Here is a 19233-nt window from a genome sequence, read left to right on the forward strand (position 1 = left end):
TGCTGACCTGATCCACATTTCATGTATGTGGATACGTGTTCAGCCTTAGTGACAGAGCTTTATTACGTTGAACCCAGACGTCCACTCTAAGAATACAACTCTCTCCTTGGCATTTGCTTTTATAATAACCACTGTTGGGTAAAATGTATTACCACCACAGATCCAACTCTCGGGGTCTGAGTGTGCAATTCACGTGAAGAGGTAAACAATGAGGTGACATGGGGCAGTTTGGTGGGAGAAAGACATATTGTAAAAAGTTACAGTGAATCTCACAACTGACCGTTGGCTAAAATAGTCTAAATATGTGGTTAAAATGTGTGGGAGAGAGTTTATACCAGAAACCGGGGAAGTTGCCAGAGATGAAAAAGACTAGGAGCTCACCAAAACAAAAAGGATTTCAGTGTAGATTCTGTTGTCAAATATGACCCCAAGCTATGAGATGTAATTGAATTAGAGAGGCCGCCATGCTGTTTGAAATTTGGTCATGGCTGCTCAGATTCCACTGTTGAGACTTACACCCACACGTGTCATGCGCCGCTCAGCAGCCTTCTGTTTGACACTCTGCTTCATGATCCCGAGAGCCCGGATCCCTGAATGTGGACCACAGATAAGTCCGTTTTCTTCTGTGTTTGTCCTTGAATGTAGTGAATGCCTCCTTTTGATTCAGGTGCGAAACTTGTAAAATGTGTGTGTTTGTGGTTTGTCTTGGAATAATTCAGAAAGTGCCACTATAATTTTTGGTGAGGAAAATTTTTGTGCCCACTTATTTCATTCAAAATATGTGATTTTTTTTAAAACTTAATTAATATACTTATAATATCTCATTTCGCAAATGAAAATATTCCCCTTGGGATGCGTGTGTGCACAGTCATCTTATAAAATTGCAGGAAGCAAAAAAAAAAATAAGATTTTTCTTCCAACAGAAAACTCATAATATTAATGTAATGGTAATATTGAGCTATCCACTGTGTGGCAAATACTTTCTATAAACAAATGATGTCTTAGGATCTAGGCTTTTAGCCTTCAACAATCTTTAGAGATGAATAAAATGTCAAATTCAAATGTAGACTATTGTAAATATAGTCCAGAAATGCATTTTTAGGTCTCTCCTTTGGCCTAAAATTGTTTAACCTCCAAAGTGTCCATAATAAGCCAAAGGAGGAGAAATTTTGAGAAATCCCACAACTGTTCCATTTTTCCCTGTGTCAAGAGAGGAACTTCAATTCAGTTCAAAATACCTAATAAAGACAAATCATATGCGAGGCCCTGAGCTAGGTAGGCACCACAGGGCAGAGCTACAGAATCAGAAAGACTGTCAAGGTAAAAAAGTGGTTCTCAACCAGGGGCAGTTTTGCCCCCCAGGGGATACTAGGCAATGTCTACAAGCATTTCTGGTTTTCCCAACTTGGGGGATGGGAGTGCTGTTGGAATCTGGTGAGTAGGGGTCAAGGATGCTACAGTGCACAGAACAGCCCCCCCACAACAAAGCATTATTTTGTCCCAAATGTCCCTAGTGCCAAAGCTGAGGAACGCTGGCTAGAGCGTCACCGAAGCCAATGACACTTCAGGATTTAAATAACAGTGAATTCTATGTAAATCCAAACAGAGGGGACAACTTACCTTTGAGTGGCTTCAGTAAATTTCCCACTTAAGCTATGCAAAGCTCTTCTTTTCCTATTTGTTATGTGGTTTCATCAAAATATTGCTCCCTGGAGCAGTTCCAGAGTTTAAAAATAAAATTTCATTGGAGAATAAGTTATATAAATGCAGACATGACAAAACAAATAAATGCCAATGAAGCACCGCCCATCCCATCTTGAACAAGTTGTATTTCTAGTAATGGAAACATGCAAAGATCAAGCTCTTTATATGTGTTCTCTTATCTGATCCCCTTTCGGGACTGAATTTTTGGTCATTGCAACTGTAGTTGCTAAAAAAGGCATCCATTTGGAGTCTAGGATGGGGATTATATCCTTTCACAGTAAAATATACTGCTTAAGGGCAGATTATTGAATGCACTTTTAGATCACAGACATTCATGTGTAGTGGTAGAGAAACATATATCTTCATTCTCCCTTCCAACTGAGGGGGATGCTCAACCTAGAAGGTAGAAGAGGAAAAGTTGATCAGCTGATCTCCAAAAAGGGTGAGATCCAATCAAAGTTAGCCAGGGGAACAGAAAGAGCAACTTAAAAAAGTTGGAAGGAAACTGATGTTCTTGAGTTATGAGAATATTGTCATTGTGCCCCCCATAAGTGAGAATCTGTGCCCTGGTGGGAAGTGAAGACAGACAATGAGATCAGTTTCATAAAAGGTACAACAGGCTGAATATGTTGAAGGACCAGATAAGAAGACAAGTATCTATAGCAGGATGACCTAGGTAGAAGGAGGGATGACTCACTCTGGAAGTACAGGGACCACTTCTAGACTCCTGTAGCTTGCTATGCTTTGCAAAGCTAAGAGCAGATTCCAGAGGGATGGAGCCAGAACCAACATCCAATGGGATGGGTTGCCTGACCTGGAATGGGACTGCCTCAAGAGGATGTGTGTTCCATATCACTGGAAGGATTAAAGTTCAGCAATGTTGCTCCAAGGATCCTAATATTGAGAGAGAGGATGGAATGGATGGTCCTAAAAGGAACCTTTGTGGTTCTATTGGGAATTCTGAGCATGGGGATAAAGGTTATTATTGTTCCTACTAGGGCCTGATATACTTATTTATTCAACTGTCTCAAGGTTACATGACCAATTCTAACTGCCCAATTTTTTTCACAATGGATTGGGTATCGCCATTATTAGAAGAGCACCACATATATTTTGTGTTTGAAGAGGAGTCTGATGGTGGGACCTCAGGTTACTAGCTTATTATTAGTTGTCACTACAATCTTGTGGCCCTGTTTTTGAAAGTTGAATGACTCGATGGTGATGTGTAACCTAGGACTAGAAGAAACAATAGGGAATATTCCCAGGACACAATTTATCACCTTTTTTATGGAAAAAGAACAGAAGATAGCCAAACAGTAAATGTAATACTAAAGATAGTCAAAACAATGGAAATATATCTTTTTCAGAGCTATAAAAAAATCTGCTATTTCTCAGTACATGCAGCCTGTGGAAAGTTCCAGGGTATTTATTTTCTAGATGTAGACTAATGGGTCTTCTTCTCCACTAAATTCAAACCACCGATGGACAAGGTCAAGAAGGATGAATGAAATTAGAATTGATGAGCTGAGTGTTGTGATTTTGTTTCTTCTACAACTTGAATTTTTGCTTTAAGAATTTGGGGTCCAAGAATGTGGTACAATTCCAGTAGCTTCGCAGAGATATTTTTGGAGCAGGCCACATTGTTTTGCAGAAGGAGAATGCATTCTATCCCCACATGGTATTGTAGAATCATTATTCATTTAACAAAATGTGGTCTTTTCAGCTAGCAAGTTTAGTTCTATAATTAAAATGGACTAAAAGTATTCTGGGGTATATCTAGAAAAAATATTTTGTATGTATAATATATAATATTTTCTAGAAATTTCCCATGGTGGATCAAACAATAGAGGAAGACTTTTTTTTAAAATAATAAAAAGAAGAGATTTATTATAGGAATTGGGTCGCACAATTATGGAGGCTGAAAAGCTCCATAGTCTGCCCTCTGCATGCTGGAGACCCTGGAAAGTGAGTGGTATAATTCTTTACATTTTTTATTGTTATGGTAATCACCATACATTACATCATTGGTTTGTGATGTAGTGTAGGGGAAGACTTTCTGGTTAGGATTTAGTATGGGCTTTGAAATCTATATATGTGTATATGTTTTAAGTGAATTTTGGGAAGTCAGCAAAACATAAAGTCAGTTGTAAAAGTATTCCCTTTGCTTCCAAATTATCTGTGCAATATTCACAGTGAGGAAGAATTAATACAAAAGCAGATATTTGAAAAAGCCTTCATATGTCTTAATACCATGATAATTGGTTTATCAGCAATTCTTGAGTGCTCACAATGCCAGGTACAGAGGTGACAGATAGTTTTAACTTTGAGTGCTCACCAAGTTAGTTAGCTAACTCATGCTAGTGAGGGAGATAAATGCAGCAGCAGGACACAGGACACAAGATAAGTGAGGTGGCAGGTGGGAGCCGGGCTCCCTGGGAGGTCTGAGAACCCAGGGTAGCTTGAGGACGATGGCAGTGAGCAGGGCTGCCTCACAGGACTCAGCTAAGAGGACCAGAGAGAAGCATGGGGGGGGGGGGGGGGGGGGGGGAAGAGCAGGGTGTGCAAAGTAGTTTGAGCAGCTCTAGTTTTCTTCCTCAGCGTTGTCCACTTACCAAAGAAAGTAAGATGATCATAACCTTGATTTTTATCAGTTTATTTTATTTTTTTTTTTTTTAAAATTTTATTTATTTGATAGAGCGAGAGAGCACAAGCAGGGGGAACAGTAGAGGGAGAGGGAGAAGCAGGTTCCCCGCCAAGCAGGGAGCCCGATGCGGGGCTCGATCCCAGGACCCTGGGATCACGACCTGAGCCGAAGGCAGACGCTTAACCATCTGAGCCACCCAGGCGCCCCGATTTTTATCAGTTTAAATGGTGGCAAACCATTGGGAAATCTTTCCAAAAGGGATTTTCTTTTCATACACTTTGCAAAGTCAGGAGCAGAAAAGTGACGAGGAAGGTCCTACCCGATTGGGTTTGCTCCTGCAACTCTTAGTAGCTTCTTCACAGCCTTCGATCGAGGGTAGCTCACAGGTAGGGGAAGCACTTCCTTCAGTAGTCAGCATTGCTCTGGGAGTTTTTTGGTTACATTTTCACAAATGTCTCATCTCTTTGTATCAACAAACCCTGCTCTTTGAGCCACATGGTGGGTTTCTACTTCTTTCCCATTTTTGTGAGTCAAAATAGGAAAAATGAAGGAAACTCTTCAAGATTAGAACATATTATTTTTTTACTTACTCCCAAATAGCATATTCCCTGTGGATTTAATAAAGAAGGACCTGGCCAGTTATTGGAAGGGTGATTCAGTGTTCCTCTGAAATTTAACCTTACATTGACAGTGCTCGTGTTTTACCTGTAAATGCTCAATTGGTAAAACAATTAAGCTTTAATAGTTGTTCATAATGGATTTCTGTAGCCACATTTCTGTTTTAGTTCGAATAACTAGAAGAAAATAAGGGACATAAATGATTTGTTTTATGTGAAAATTGTCTTTCATATGCAGTCCACAAAAGCAAAATGTTGGACATTTTTAGTACATATAAATCATTAATGAAAAGAATGACTTCTGTTTTCTTTTGGGGTTTTATTTTTTGTGCATGCTGTTCTTCTCTGAATCTTTTCCTTAAAAGCCATCTTCTTGTATGAGGTTCTCAGTATGCTATATCCTTAGCCACCATAGTTCCTAAGGAAAGATAAAAGGACTTCCTTCAAACTAAGGATGGTAAGAGAAAAAATACTCTCTTGAAAGTCCTGGTCTGGAGCAAGAGAAAATAAAAGTAAGATGCTAAAGAAAAAAAGAGTTTAAGATTTGGAACCTGATGGTGTGGGTTCAGTTTCTGGTTCTATCACTTTCTACCCCCGGCAAATTCATTAACTTTGTTTTTCTGTAAAAGGATGTGATGGATAATACCTGCTCTTATACACACCCACCCACCTACCTGCCTCATTAGAGATTTCCTTAGCATTTAAATATGTAAAAGAGCCTTGATGCCAAATATGATTTACAAATACTAGTTGTCGTGGCAACAACTTTTCACTGTACAAATATGATTATATGAAGTTATGTTTCATGTACAGTACTTAGCATAATAGGCACTCACTAAATGAGAATACGCTTTCCTTCTTTCTCAGCTTTTCTTTCAGAGCTGCTTCTGTTCCATTTGTCCCCATTTACCACTAGGCTTTTCTGCTGTTCTACACACTTTGGTTCGTTGATGCTGTAATTATTCTTCCTGCATGCACAGGCTCAGAGAAACAGCTGGTCACCAGCCAACTTTAGGAACCCCCTTCTTAGTTTGGCCATCTAATCGTATACATATTCTCGTTTTAAGCTTCTGTGTGATTAGAACATACATGGATGGATAATTAGTTTTATGTCCTGTAATAACCTGTTTATGACAGTGGAATCTCTTGGGTGCAAATGTTTATAGTTTTGTGAAAAACAACATGTATCGTATTTGTTTTACAAACAACTTTAATTCAGCACTCTACTTTTTACTTAGGTGTTCTCGCACAAAATCACGTTAAGCAATTATTTTCAATTTGTACAATAACAGTACTTAAAATTTATTCAGTACTCACCATGTGTCAGTGCTTTACAGAAATGAAATTATTTAGTCTTCACCACCCTTTGAGATATTATTTACCCACTTTACAGATGGGGAAAACAAACCACAGAAAGGATGTCAGGAGTCAGGATATCGTCACAGTTAGATATGCAGGGCCTCTTTCCAGAATGCCTGGGTTAATTCTACTTCCCCTATTATTATCTGTGCCTCCTTAGATAAATTACTTACTCTTTATGTGCTTCAGTTTTCCCATCTATAAAATGGGGAAATAATCACACATCCCTCATAATGCTATGAGAATTGAACACTGTCTTTCCCCCAAATGGCATTTTAGATTCCCTGAACTATTTCAAAGATCTGTCTACATATATCTTGCTTTTCTTTCTTCCCATCATCAGCAGTAGCATTTCCAATGAGATAGTTCTCCCAGACAATACAAAGTGCTATTTGATGATTTACTGCCTTACATTTCAGTGTTCAGTCAACACCATGGAATCCGAAGACAGGCTCCATCATATTAATTTTTGGAGCCCTAGGAACTTTAGTGTCCCTCTGAGAGAGTGACTTCAAATGAAACCCAGTTCTCAAATTTATTTCATTTTGGCAGAAACAATAACAAGCGCTTTCAGCACACTCAAAAGTGTTAAGCCCCGTGTGGCAAGCTTATACTGTACACATTATTTTTTATTACAGCTTTACTTGGTTTGAACGTTCGTTTCCTTTCCAAGCTCTTAGATGCATTTAACAGCTAAAGATAGAACATAAAGTTATTTTATTGCTTGTGAAATTGCCCTGGCTTGAAGTCAGAAACAACTTTATCAAAATCCTAAGAATCAGCGCAATCAAATGTTGCGTGTGATTTCAGTCTCTTTAAAAGAGTTTTTGTCGTTGAGAAAATGAGCATGGATAAATATTGATTGTTTTTCTGAACTGTGTTTCCCCATTTCCCAAGCCCGTGGTAACTCAGTCTGTTCTCTCGTGTCCTGACAGGAACCAGCATATTCACGGTGTACGAGGCTGCGTCCCAGGAAGGCTGGGTGTTCCTCATGTACAGAGCAATTGACAGCTTCCCCCGCTGGAGGTCCTACTTCTACTTCATCACGCTCATCTTCTTCCTGGCCTGGCTTGTGAAGGTACCGCAGAAACTCTTCCTAATAAAATCTGTGTTTTCCGGCCGTTTCTGCAGATCTCTTGTTTGCTTTCTGTTGCCCTCCGCTTCCTCATCCCCAGTCTTTAGTAAACGTGGTTTGTGATTTTCTTTCAGAATGTATTTATCGCTGTCATCATCGAAACATTTGCAGAAATCAGGGTACAGTTTCAACAGATGTGGGGATCGAGAAGCAGTACTACGTCAACGGCCACCACACAGGTACCATATGGGGGGGTGGTGATGTCCTTTCCCACTAGAACACGGACATATCCGGCCCCACCCTCAGTGGGCCTTGATGGAACTTGGGAAAGCCCTCTGATGAAGGCCTTCTACAGTCACACCCATGGATGGAGCTATTCAAAAATGCTGGTGCAAGGACCCAAGCCCAGACCAACCAGATCAGCTTTTCTGGGTGATAGGATGGATTCGATATAAAGCCAAGATTGTCACCACATTTACTAGGTACTTTTGATTTGATTTGGCCATTATAAGTCTTCAGAAGGCTTACAGATCAAAATGGAAACTGTAGAATTTCCCATTTTTGTAAATATTTATTCATGTAATTGAAAACCAATATAATGGCCTTTATGTATAGGGGTAGAATTATTTGGGGAATGTAAAGTGTATTTCATTCAGAACGAGCCAATCACAGTATGGTAAATTATGAAGAAGACTCCATAATGCATACCTGTGATTTTTGAGGAATCACTATATATTCAGAAGGGTGCCCCTATGCTCCCAAGAAATTGGGAGTGCCCTAGAATTTAATTATAAGTATCAGGGCAGTTATTACATTGAAGGGCAATCCAGATCCAATGTTTTTGTTTTTAATTTTGGTTTGGTTTTGTGTGTGGGTTTTTGGGGGGTTCTGTTTTTTGTGTTTACAAAGAGGCGGGGAAGGTTTATATATCTTAGTCTAATTTGAATCTTTATAAAAGAGAGAGAGAAAAAATTCCTGAATCAAGAATGAAATGATTTTAATGCTTGTGACTATTATTTTAATGTTCATTTTTAAGAGAAATTTAATATAACTTTGTAAATAGTTTAATAGGACTTTGTAAATAGTGGTCTGGGGACAAAGGTATTTGTGAAAGAGCCAAAGTAAAAATCTTACTCTGAAAATCTTCAAATTGAACTTTTATTAACTATATGTTAAAAATGCTATTAAATGTGCTAATATCTGAAAAAGCCCTATGCAGCATCTTTATGGTGTTGTGAAAGTTTGAATCATCTGGCCAACTCATTATAGGTGAAATAGTATTAATATTATTCAGTTCTGGCAAGCAACCATTCAAACTTTCATGAAAGATTTTTTTAAAGTTATGAAGTTATATCACAGATGACATGTAAAAAAAAAAAACAGAACACCAAGTTTTTATTTCTTCTGTCATCTCCTCCAGTGAACTATGAGAAATAATAAAGTTCCAGGTCCATTCTGGTCTGTCCTTTAAGTCAGGTGACAACCTCTGGAAGGTGTGTTTTCTGCTATCGACATTGAGAACTAAATGGAGCATAGATCTATGAACTCAGCGCAGAATTTACATCCAGTGTTCCTGAGAGATGACCTAAGATGTCTTTGAAACCACATCATGCTTATTCAGTAATTTGTATTTATAAAGCCACAGCTGAAAAAGTAGTGTTGGGAAGCTCCCCCAAATCAGCCAGTAGTTCTAATAGAAAGTGAAATGCGAAGGGGATGTTCAACAAAGTTGTGCAAAATGATTTTGATGCAAGATTGTACTTAATCAGGAGGACTACGTTGGTAATTCAGAGGTAATGCGTCTAGGTATTCAGCAGAGGTAATCACACAGAGGATCGTGAAAAACCTTCATTAAGAAAAATGCTGTGGCTGAGGACCTGGTTACTAGGCAACTGGAGCTCCAGCCTGAGCCTCGGTAGAACAGCACTCGGGGTGCCTGGCAACAGGCCCCGCCCAGCCCGTCGCCAGCCACTAGGCGAGTGGCCCAGAGGCTTTAGTGTCTGAGGGAAGGGGGGGCATCATTTCCTGGGGTTCTGTTACATTTGTAAAATCTGACAGAACTCTGTGCACAAGGGCCTCTTATTGAATAGTTTAAAACACTAAATCATTAGTTTCTAATTGTAATAAAACAGGTAGGCATTAAGGAAATGAAAACAAAGGTGGTGACTGTATTGCAAAGCACACAGCTTTTCAGTAATGGTGACACTTCTTGCCAGTCTTCAGCATGTGGAACATTTGCAGTTGTTCTATGTTAAATTATCCTCACAGAAGAGCCAAGGGGGTCCCAGGCTTGGTGGGCTTGGTGGTGTCTTTGAGTCCATTGACTTTTCCAAGAGGGTTGTGTGTTTAGAGGGAAAATTATACATATTAACGGGATGAAGAACGGGCTTTCTGAGATCTTAGGCAGTTTAGTAGGAATTGGCTCTAATATGGACGGTTCAGAGGCAAAAGAGAACCAGTGATGAGAGGTTCCCAACTAATGGGAGGTTGTTTTTTTTTTTTAATTTTAATAACAAAGCAACCTGCCTTCGAATCACAGCATCGAAACACATTACAGAAAAAAATAATGCCAAAGGACTTGTGGGGACCATAATACAACATGTAACAGGAAAACAAAGAGAAAATGAAGTGGAAAATTTCAGAGTGGTAATCATTAGTTTGCATGAGCTCTGATGGGGATAGTGGCTTTCATACCTGCATAATTTTTAGCATGGGTCACTGTTGCCACCAGCTCAGTTAGCTGTTGGGTTAAAGGCCAAGAGACTCATTCATCTGTGATACAATGGTGCCTACATCAGTCCACAATAGACCTACCCCTGCCACATGTGGGCAGGGGTATTGCCCCAGAGCTGGATGTTGGGAGGCACAGACGTGTTACTAGAAAATGTCCTGGACTTAGCATTTCTCTAGCCTAGACCTTTATTCTCACTCCTTAGTTGCTTCACCTCAGACATCTGTCACCAGTCATGTGGTCTTCCCATCTACACTGATTCATGGTGGAGATGAGCTTATTTCACTTTGCCTGGAGAAGAACTGAAAGAACTGTTCAACTTTAGGGCCACAAAGTCTTCGTTTTTGTTATATATACTGATAAGAGACTCAAGGCAGGCTCTGGCAATCAGTATGTATATTCAAATTATGGTCCACTAGGGTCATATTGAGGGATATGGAGAGACAGGACTTGAGCCCTGAGGATTCCTGGATTTGAATATCCTGTTTTCTACCTCACATAATTGTTACATTAACCAATCTAAATGTTGTCTTATAATTCAGGGGACTAAAGAGAAATTAGACATCGAACACGTCTGCATTTCCTTCACTTCATTTTATACAAAGAAGTGACCTTGAGAGAACAATTTTACTAACAATTAAATTGATTCATTTGATTTTGGTCAACTGGAAAAAAATAATTTAACAGAGAAAATTAGTCTGCTACTGATCAAAGCAAATATATGCCCCAGGGATCCTTTGTGCAATGATAGGATGCATGTATAGAAGATTTTTAGCTAGTGACTGACAGGATTGCTTTTGTCTTTTCTCCTTAAAAGGAGACACCCAGAATTTTGACAGGAACTTTAAAAGGCACTTTAAAAGGTTTTCATTTCAACCAATGTATGAATTCTCAGAATGAGCCTATTCATGGGGATGTGCTGGATTCTACCACTGAGAGTACCTTTCAAAATTCATTCTAAAGGGAATCAGAATCCTGTACATAGCACCTAAGAGAAACAGTTTGTAATTGGTATCTTGGATCAAAGAATCTTTGGGCAAATATGCACCTCCGTTTTGTCATTTAAAAATACTTATATGGTATATATGGACAAACGGTAGCTACACTTGCGATGAGCACAGTATAATGTAAAAATAAGTCAGGATAATGCTTCATGAAATAATTAAATTGAGCGTATGTGTAACAGTATTTTGTAGAATGTCATATAGTGGGTGCTCTCTGTATGTGTTGGAAAGTATGAAATAAGTAGCATACTTGGCAAAGAGCCCTCAGTGCAATCTTTGGAAAGTACTGATTCTAGGACGCATGAACATCTGATACACCATTTTTCTGAGTGGATCTTTGTAGGTTGGCATTGTTGAGAATTCCCAGTTTAACCATTAAAAAAAATGTTTTCTAATAAAAAAAATACATATTAAGGTCTATGAATTTTGGCACTTGTCCCTCACCACCTCACAAGTTTTCTTTCTACAAATGATCTATTACCTCTCCTCCCAGGAATCTTAGGTATGGGATCTTTGCATTATCTCATATTTCCATCAATAATTACCCTTTTGAACACAGACTAATGTGAGGGCATGAATAAGTATGGCAAAGAAAATATTTACTTATGTGTGTGAAACTGTGGTCTTGGACAGGAATAAACCTAGCTTCTAGTTAGTGTCTTAGAAAAATAAAAATCCTTAATTCCACCTTATCTCACTTTCAACCACACCCCTCGCCCTACACACACAAAAGGAATTGGAAAGAAAATATACTAGCATAAAATATTTATAAGTGGGAAATGTCTTCCATTTGGGTGTAATATTGACAGATGACTAATTTTTGAGGGAGTAGAGTATGCAGTAAGATAATAACCCAGGCATTCAACAATCCAGCTATCCCATTCAATGAATATCAGATTTTAGTATCCTATACCATTGTGAATTTCGTCACTTATGTAATTTAAGACAAAATACATAAAATTTTTGCTGAGCAGATTAATTTGGCATCATTAAAATAATCTCACAGAGTCTACTAAGTGATATGTCAGTCTTCTACCATTAAAATAACCAGTCTCCTTCCCTGTGCCACATGCACAGTTCTTCTGTTATTCATCCTGAGAATATTTTTCTGTTGACTCAGTGAGGAATGTCCAGTAAATAAAGATAAAAATTCACCACTCCCAGTCAAAAACACACCAGACATAATGCTTTGGAATTCTAATTTTTATTTTTTTCCCCAGGTCTAATATGGAATAATCCCCAATATATTGGGGATAAAATGCCTCCTATCAAGTCTTGTTGAGAAGAATATTTGGGCAATTATATGCAAAGCACATGTAAAACAGAACCTGATGCATAGCAAATGCTTAGTAAATGCAGGCTAGCGATTGCCATTATTATTATGATTATTATTCACTTAAGTTTTCTGTGTTCCAGTGAACATAATTGGAATGACTCAGGTTCTAAATATAAATCCACAAAAAGACAAATCTTTGATAACATAAAAACGGTAGAAGCTGGAGACATAAAGTAGGAGTTCATGATGTTCCGTATTAAGTGTCTCTGACTCATCTCCCTCTTTGTCTTGAAGATGTTTCATGAAGATGCCGCCGGTGGATGGCAGCTGGTAGCTGTGGATGTCAACAAGCCCCAGGGACGCGCCCCAGCCTGCCTCCAGGTGCAGTACAGTACCGTTTTTAAAACTCACCCAGCAAAAAAGGTCTGTGACTTCTATTTTATACAAGGAAGTCCACTGCTCTCCAAACTCTAGGTCTGTCCAAGTTTATCGTCCTGGGGTCAGGGACAGTATTTGACACCATTCCGTGTGTCATAAAAGGACCCACCTTTTATTTATTTATTTATTTTTTTAGATACACGGCAAGGATTTGGTCAATTTCAAGTGAATGAAGGCACACAAGTAATAACATCATGCCAACAGTATTAAATCAGTGAAGAATTTTGTTGTCATATTGGATGTTACAAAAGTATTCTACAAAGGCCTGAATTATTTAAGGGAGGGCAGTCACAGTCACGATTCACTTAAATGAGTACCTTACCAAGTACCTGGGAAGGAATATCTTTAAGAGGTAGTCTGTTCGGCATCTGCAAGCTGAGCAATGTGACATAATAGAGCTGCTTCCCTAACAGGTGCACCTGCAGCAAACACAAGGCTCTGGGATTGCACGTGGGTTCCAAGGTCCTGGGAAGTGATCAGGGGATGTCCCATCGGGTTTCGGGCCTGCAGATTTTTGGACTGCCTGAGCTTTACTTAAAACCCAATAAACTCCTTCTTTGCTTTAAGTGGACTGCACTGGCACCTTCTCGTGCTTTGCCCCCCTCCTCGCCCCTAAATATCAATAATACTTATTCAGAACCATATCACCTTTCCAAAAGCAGCATCCCTCCCACTCCACCTTTCACTCTGTCCATTTCCCTACTCTTTATAAGGGTGAAAAGTCAAGCCACGCCATCCTAGGGACTGAAAATTGACTCTTCCTCCTGGAGAATTTTATTTTCTTCCCTCTGGTTTTCAGTTACAAATCCTCTTCTCACAAGGGACTGATTTTTATAGTTGCTTATGTCCGTCCCCAAAATTCAGAAAGGCTTTGTCATCTGCTTCAGGATTAGAACACACCTTCTTTCTTTCTTTTGGGTCATTCTCTAGGTGGGGGCTCATTGTGCATTTCAAAGATTACTACATGAGAAGCAAAATATTGTACTCTGAACCATTACAGGGAGCTACATTCATATGGCCTTTTAATCATATAGTGATTTGTTCCTATCAGTTAAAGGAATGGCGAGGAAGAGTTTACAGTGAATATTGATGATACCTAATATTATGCTGTGGCTATTGGATGTGACAGTCCTAGTAGTCAACTCCTACAACTACTTCTAGTATTACCATTGCTACTGGCGGTAATAACAATGACAGCAGTTGTAGCTTCTTGCCCAAAATGCACTTTCACTCACTCAGTAATCCATCGGCTGCTATTTACTGATGCTCAGAGAGTCCCGACCAAGAAAAGCACAGCCCCTGCCCTCGTGGAGCTTACTGAAGGGGTACTTCAGGGTGGGTGGACAAAAACCAGCATTGAACTAGCAATTGCAAGAGTAATGAGGATTTCAAAGAAGTAATGCCGGATGCTAGGGGAATATACATTTTGGAGTCCTCACTCCTCCTCAACCAGGTCAGGGAAGACCCTCACTCGGTACAGCCCAGTGATGGAGAAAGACCAGCATGCTCCCTCAGCCTTCGTAGATGAGGAGGTGGAGATCCAGAGGGCCTGGGTGAGCTAAAGTTCCACCTCAACCAAATGGAGAAGCCAGGACCTACACCTGGGTCTTCCGGTTTCTAGTCCCATGCTTTATCCAGTGGGGAAAAAAAAATATGCCAAGGAAACATGAGTTTGTAATAGAAATAATCAGGCCTGCTATGAGTACCAAATCAGAGTCTGACTGGGGCCCTGAATACATTGCTTAAAAGGTATCAAAGGGCGCCTGGGTGGCTCGGTCGGTTAAGCGCCTGCCTTCAGCTCAGGTCATGATCTCAGGGTCCTGGGATCGAGCCCCACATGGAGCTCCCTGCTCAGCGGGGAGTCTGCTTCTCCCTCTCCCTTTGACCCTCCCCCCTGTTCATTCTCTCACTCTCTCTCTCTCTCAATGAATAAATAAAATAAATCTTTAATACCTATATAAAATACTTGTGAATAGATGCCTCAAGGTTGCAATCTGGAATTAGAAAGCAAGTTAGCTTCTTTATCACAGAGATTTGAGATGGCAAGAGATAAATGACCAGGAGAGTGTAATGAAGAGACAGAACTGTACAGGGTTATAGGAAAATGAAGGTCAGTGGAGAGGTGGGTAGATGTTAGGCTAGAATTATGTCAGTGTGGCATCCAAGAGACCTGCATATTAGACATGTTTGTGAATATGGTGGCATGCTTGATAAGTTTTATGAATGATGATACATATGGTTTGAAATGAAGGTGAATAAAGTCTGACGTTTGTTCAACTCAGCTTTTACATGTTTGGTTCTAAATCAAGCTTTCCAGAAGAGCCGATGTGAACGAGTACAGATGCAAAGTGAGATGGCCAAGGGATTGATCTGTTTGTAGTGAGCATGAGCTGTGAATAGAGAGAGTACATTTTCATGTCTGAGTGAAAAATTGATTAACCACTCATCAATTAATTAAAAGAGAAAGAATTAAGTAAAGAAAAAATATTTAAAATAAAACGGTCATGAAATACTCATTGGCTTTTACTAATGATTAATGCCATCTAAAGCTAGGTAACAAGGAAATTTTCATCTGAATCATCCACTCACTCCTGTCTAGAACTATAATGATCTCTCACCCTCAAGGACAAACAGTAGAATATATCACTTCTTTTTATTTTTAAAATGGGCAAAATGTGATATTACATAAAACATACATTAAACCATAGAAATGACATTAAAACATAAGTATTTGCTTTAAATTCCTTCCAGCTTATCCTCCCTTACCCCCTTCCAGAGGTGGCCTAGAGGTCAACAATAAGAGCCAGTTCTTCTAAGACCCGTTACTCCTGCATTTACTCTGTGTATCTCTTACAAAAACAGCATTTCTGCTTCCACGAGGCACTGTCATTTTTCCGTGTTTCTTCTTTCTGGAACACTCTCCTGTCCCACCCAAATTCAGCTCAGAAGTCACTTCCTTAAGGAAGCCTTCCTCAGCCTCAGAGAATAGGGGATCAGCTCCCCTGGTTGCATATTTCCACATCATCCTATGCTTTTCTTTTGTGTTCGTCATAATTTTCATAAAATAAATTAAAATGGTATAATTCATTATTTAAAGTCTGTTTCTCCAACCAGAGGAAACTCAGTGGCAGTAGGGACCACAGCAGTCATGGTCACTGCCAGAATGATTCCTGACACATGGAAGAGACTCAACTGGTGTTTACCAAACAAGAGAACAAGAAAGTGAAAGAAGGACGTAGAACCTTCCTGGCTTGTGCAAGTACTCGTTTGTCTTCTCATATAGAAGCAGCTCTATTTGTCCTCTTGGTCTTGTTATAGGGGACCAGAAATTGAGTGGATGATGGCAATAACACTATTTCTATACAAGTGTTTATTTCTAAGTCTAAAACAAGCAGTACATTGAGATTTGTTTGTAGAAAGTACCCATCAAAGTTGGATAATGTTGGATGCTTTTGTCAGCCTATATCTTCTCGAACATGGTGACAGAGGCTCAACAGGACCTAGCCATGACTTCTGTTATTTCCCAAGGCTGTCTGAATTCTTTTTAAGTTCTTCAGCATGCGAAATAAATAGGTAGGAATTTAGAAATGTAGATTTAGGAATAACGTAGTTGAAAAGAACCAAAACCAATTCCTATCTCAACCAAAAAAGTCAAACTTATTGGAATGAAGCATATAAATAGCTATAATTAAATTGACTCAGTAATTTTGCCATCACTGAAATAAATCAGAAAAATGAGGTATGAATAAATATTTGAGAGTTGGGAAACTGGTCATCCAGAGTCCCCATCTGAGTATTAAAGGAATGGTTGATGTTGTCCTGAGAGTGGAACTTTGTTTTAAAATTTGACCCCAAGTTTAAAACACAGAATATTCTACCCAAAAACCCCAATATCCTACTGCTCTGATAAAATAGGTAACCCATGAAATAAGTTGCCATAAATATGACTTCAGTTCACAATGATGGTATAGTAGTAAGTTGTGCATAAATTTCAATTACTCCAAAATAGTCTTTCCATAAATTTTATGTTTTCAAAATTTCAAAATTTTAAAACCACCAACTCAACATAAATGGAAACTGGTTTGAATGCCTTTATAAGTGAAGGACATTTAAAAACCATCTCTGTCCTTGTTTCAGGTGACATTGCTTTGGATTTGCTTACTCTCTTCATTGGTATTATTTCTTATATTTTTGCTTTCTGTTCTGTTTTCTGTATCCTAGTCTCTTTTATTGGTGTGAACATCTACATGTCTTTCCTGCCAACCATAAGTAATTAACTACTTTAATAAAATAAGGTAGATTGATGTGGCTTAATCTTCCCTACTACAGTTAAACTAAATCATGGTGGGACTGATGCTTCTCTGATCCTGGGTGTTAGATGTATAATTGTTTCTCTCTCTCTCTCTCTCTCTCTCTCTCTGTATGTATGCATGTATCTAAAAGATGGATAGATAGATAGATAGATATGCATATGTATTCCCGCAATGTAAAAATATATATGCATATATATACACACACATTTTTTTTTACCTTGCAGCAATAAATCTATTAAGATTTTATATATTCCATTGAGCAGTGATAGGATCTGAGCAACAAGATTAGTTTTTTTTATTGTTTCCCTACATAGCTACATACACACACACATATTTTCCCTCATTTCCAATGTTGCAATCATTGTGGTATCTCTGCTCCCTCTGATTATGGAAGATTATTCCATAGCTGATTATGGAGCTATCAGATGAGTTAGGAAACTCAGAGGTCTTCTTACTCTTCTACAGAGTGATAGGCTCTATAGAGCCAGTGGTAGAAGAAAAAATAGGCACCTTTGGTCTGCAACTAAAAAGTCTACAATATCTACTCTGTGTTCTGAGACACAATTTTTAAGTGTAATCATAACTATAATTATAACCATATCGGGAGTCTACACAGGCATTCAGGAAAAGGATTCAATTTGGCACCCTTAGGGTGGTCTTTTCTGTTTTCATAATAAATGAAAATGCATATGCTCTTAAATTTAATTGCAAAACCATAAGTTCAGAGCAAGACTTTCTAGGCTGTGAGTGATGAACTCTGTGGTAACACTTGTTGAACTTTTTAGTTGATTAACTTCGCGTTAACTTCATTAACTTAATTTTACTAGGACATTTTTCATGTTTAGCCAGTTATTAATGAAATTCATACCATGTTTACTAAGGAACTTAGCCACAGGAGATCTATGCAACTCCTTATAAATTCATTCCTAACCTAAGGACAAATAAGCAAACCTCCTATAGGCCCTGAAACACCCCTTCCCTCCACCTCTGTCCTGCCTAGAATGTCTCTCTGCTTTTTTCTCTTCTTCCCTGTGCACTGCTGATATGCTCATCATCTGGGGTCCCACCCCTTCCTGCCATTGGCCCTTATTATGGGAACAAGATAGCTCCAAGTGACAAGGAAAAGCCTGAGAATAGGGATGACCCAAGCCCTAGACCTGGTTTCCTTTTCTTTTTGTGCTACAGCTGCCTCCAGCACATGACTCCTGACTCCCTTACCTCTCCCCCCTGCCTCGCCAACCACAGACATCCTTACTTCACTCCATGAAGAAACATGCAGCACAGCATTGTTCCAGTAGGAGAGTAAATCACCATATTGTAGCCTCTTAGAGAGTTGGCTCTGGGGACAGACATATTTCAGCTCTGCTATTAATTAGTAAGACCTTGGGCATATTTCTGTAAAATAGGGATAGTGCCTCCTTCCTCTACTGTGAGGATTGAGTGAGTATTTATGTCCCACTCAAGAATTGTTTGGTTGCAAGGAACAGATCTTAGGCTCACAGGGAGCCTTTGAGTATAGTCAGACCTGCCAGGCAGCTATGCTTTCTTTGTCTTTCTCTTGCTCTCTGTGGGCTGACACATAATTTCTCATCTTTGTTTCTGTCTATGCATCTGCCTCTGTTTTTCTCCTTGAAGGCTGGCTTTATTCTGTTTCTTACACAGTGCCCAAATATGGCTGTTTGCAACTGAGTTTGGTGAACTCTCATTCAAGAGCTCTAAAGAGACTCACCAAGGAAACATCCAAAGATGCGTGTGAGGCTGGGAGACTATAGTTTCATAGTAGACCTCCCCAAATGGGAGATTGGCCAGAGGCAGCTGGTCATGGGAATGGAATGGAAGCAGCAAGTTCACTTAAGCAAAGTATTCCTACAGTAGGAACCCAAAGTAATTTTCCCTTCTTAGTCCCTTCTGATTAAGGAGTCTCTGTCTGCAAGAGCCTAGTCTCTGTCTGCAAGAGCTACTGCTGAACACTCCTGGGAGCTTCATGGAGCGGGTGGAGAGGGACGTAACTTTTTGGTCATATGAGTAGTGGGACTTGACCTCAGGAGTTATTACTCAGGGACAGGTTCCCT

General features: G+C 39.3%; 1 protein-coding gene across 3 annotated transcripts in view; it reads left to right on the forward strand.

The window, feature by feature from the left end:
* Positions 1-19233, forward strand: part of NALCN (sodium leak channel, non-selective) — a 308717-nt gene that overhangs the window by 100217 nt on the left and 189267 nt on the right. For all 3 annotated transcript variants that reach the window (XM_025874689.2, XM_025874690.2, XM_073894331.1), the window contains exons 8-10: positions 7260-7402; positions 7534-7638; positions 12705-12791. In XM_025874689.2, coding sequence (XP_025730474.2) covers positions 7260-7402; positions 7534-7638; positions 12705-12791 — 335 coding nt within the window. The remainder of the gene's footprint in view (positions 1-7259; positions 7403-7533; positions 7639-12704; positions 12792-19233) is intronic.

This window comes from Callorhinus ursinus, unplaced genomic scaffold (assembly GCF_003265705.2).
Source record: "Callorhinus ursinus isolate GAN/ISIS: 27379988/994484 unplaced genomic scaffold, GSC_fseal_2.0 scaffold7, whole genome shotgun sequence".
NCBI classification, from domain to species: domain Eukaryota; kingdom Metazoa; phylum Chordata; class Mammalia; order Carnivora; family Otariidae; genus Callorhinus; species Callorhinus ursinus.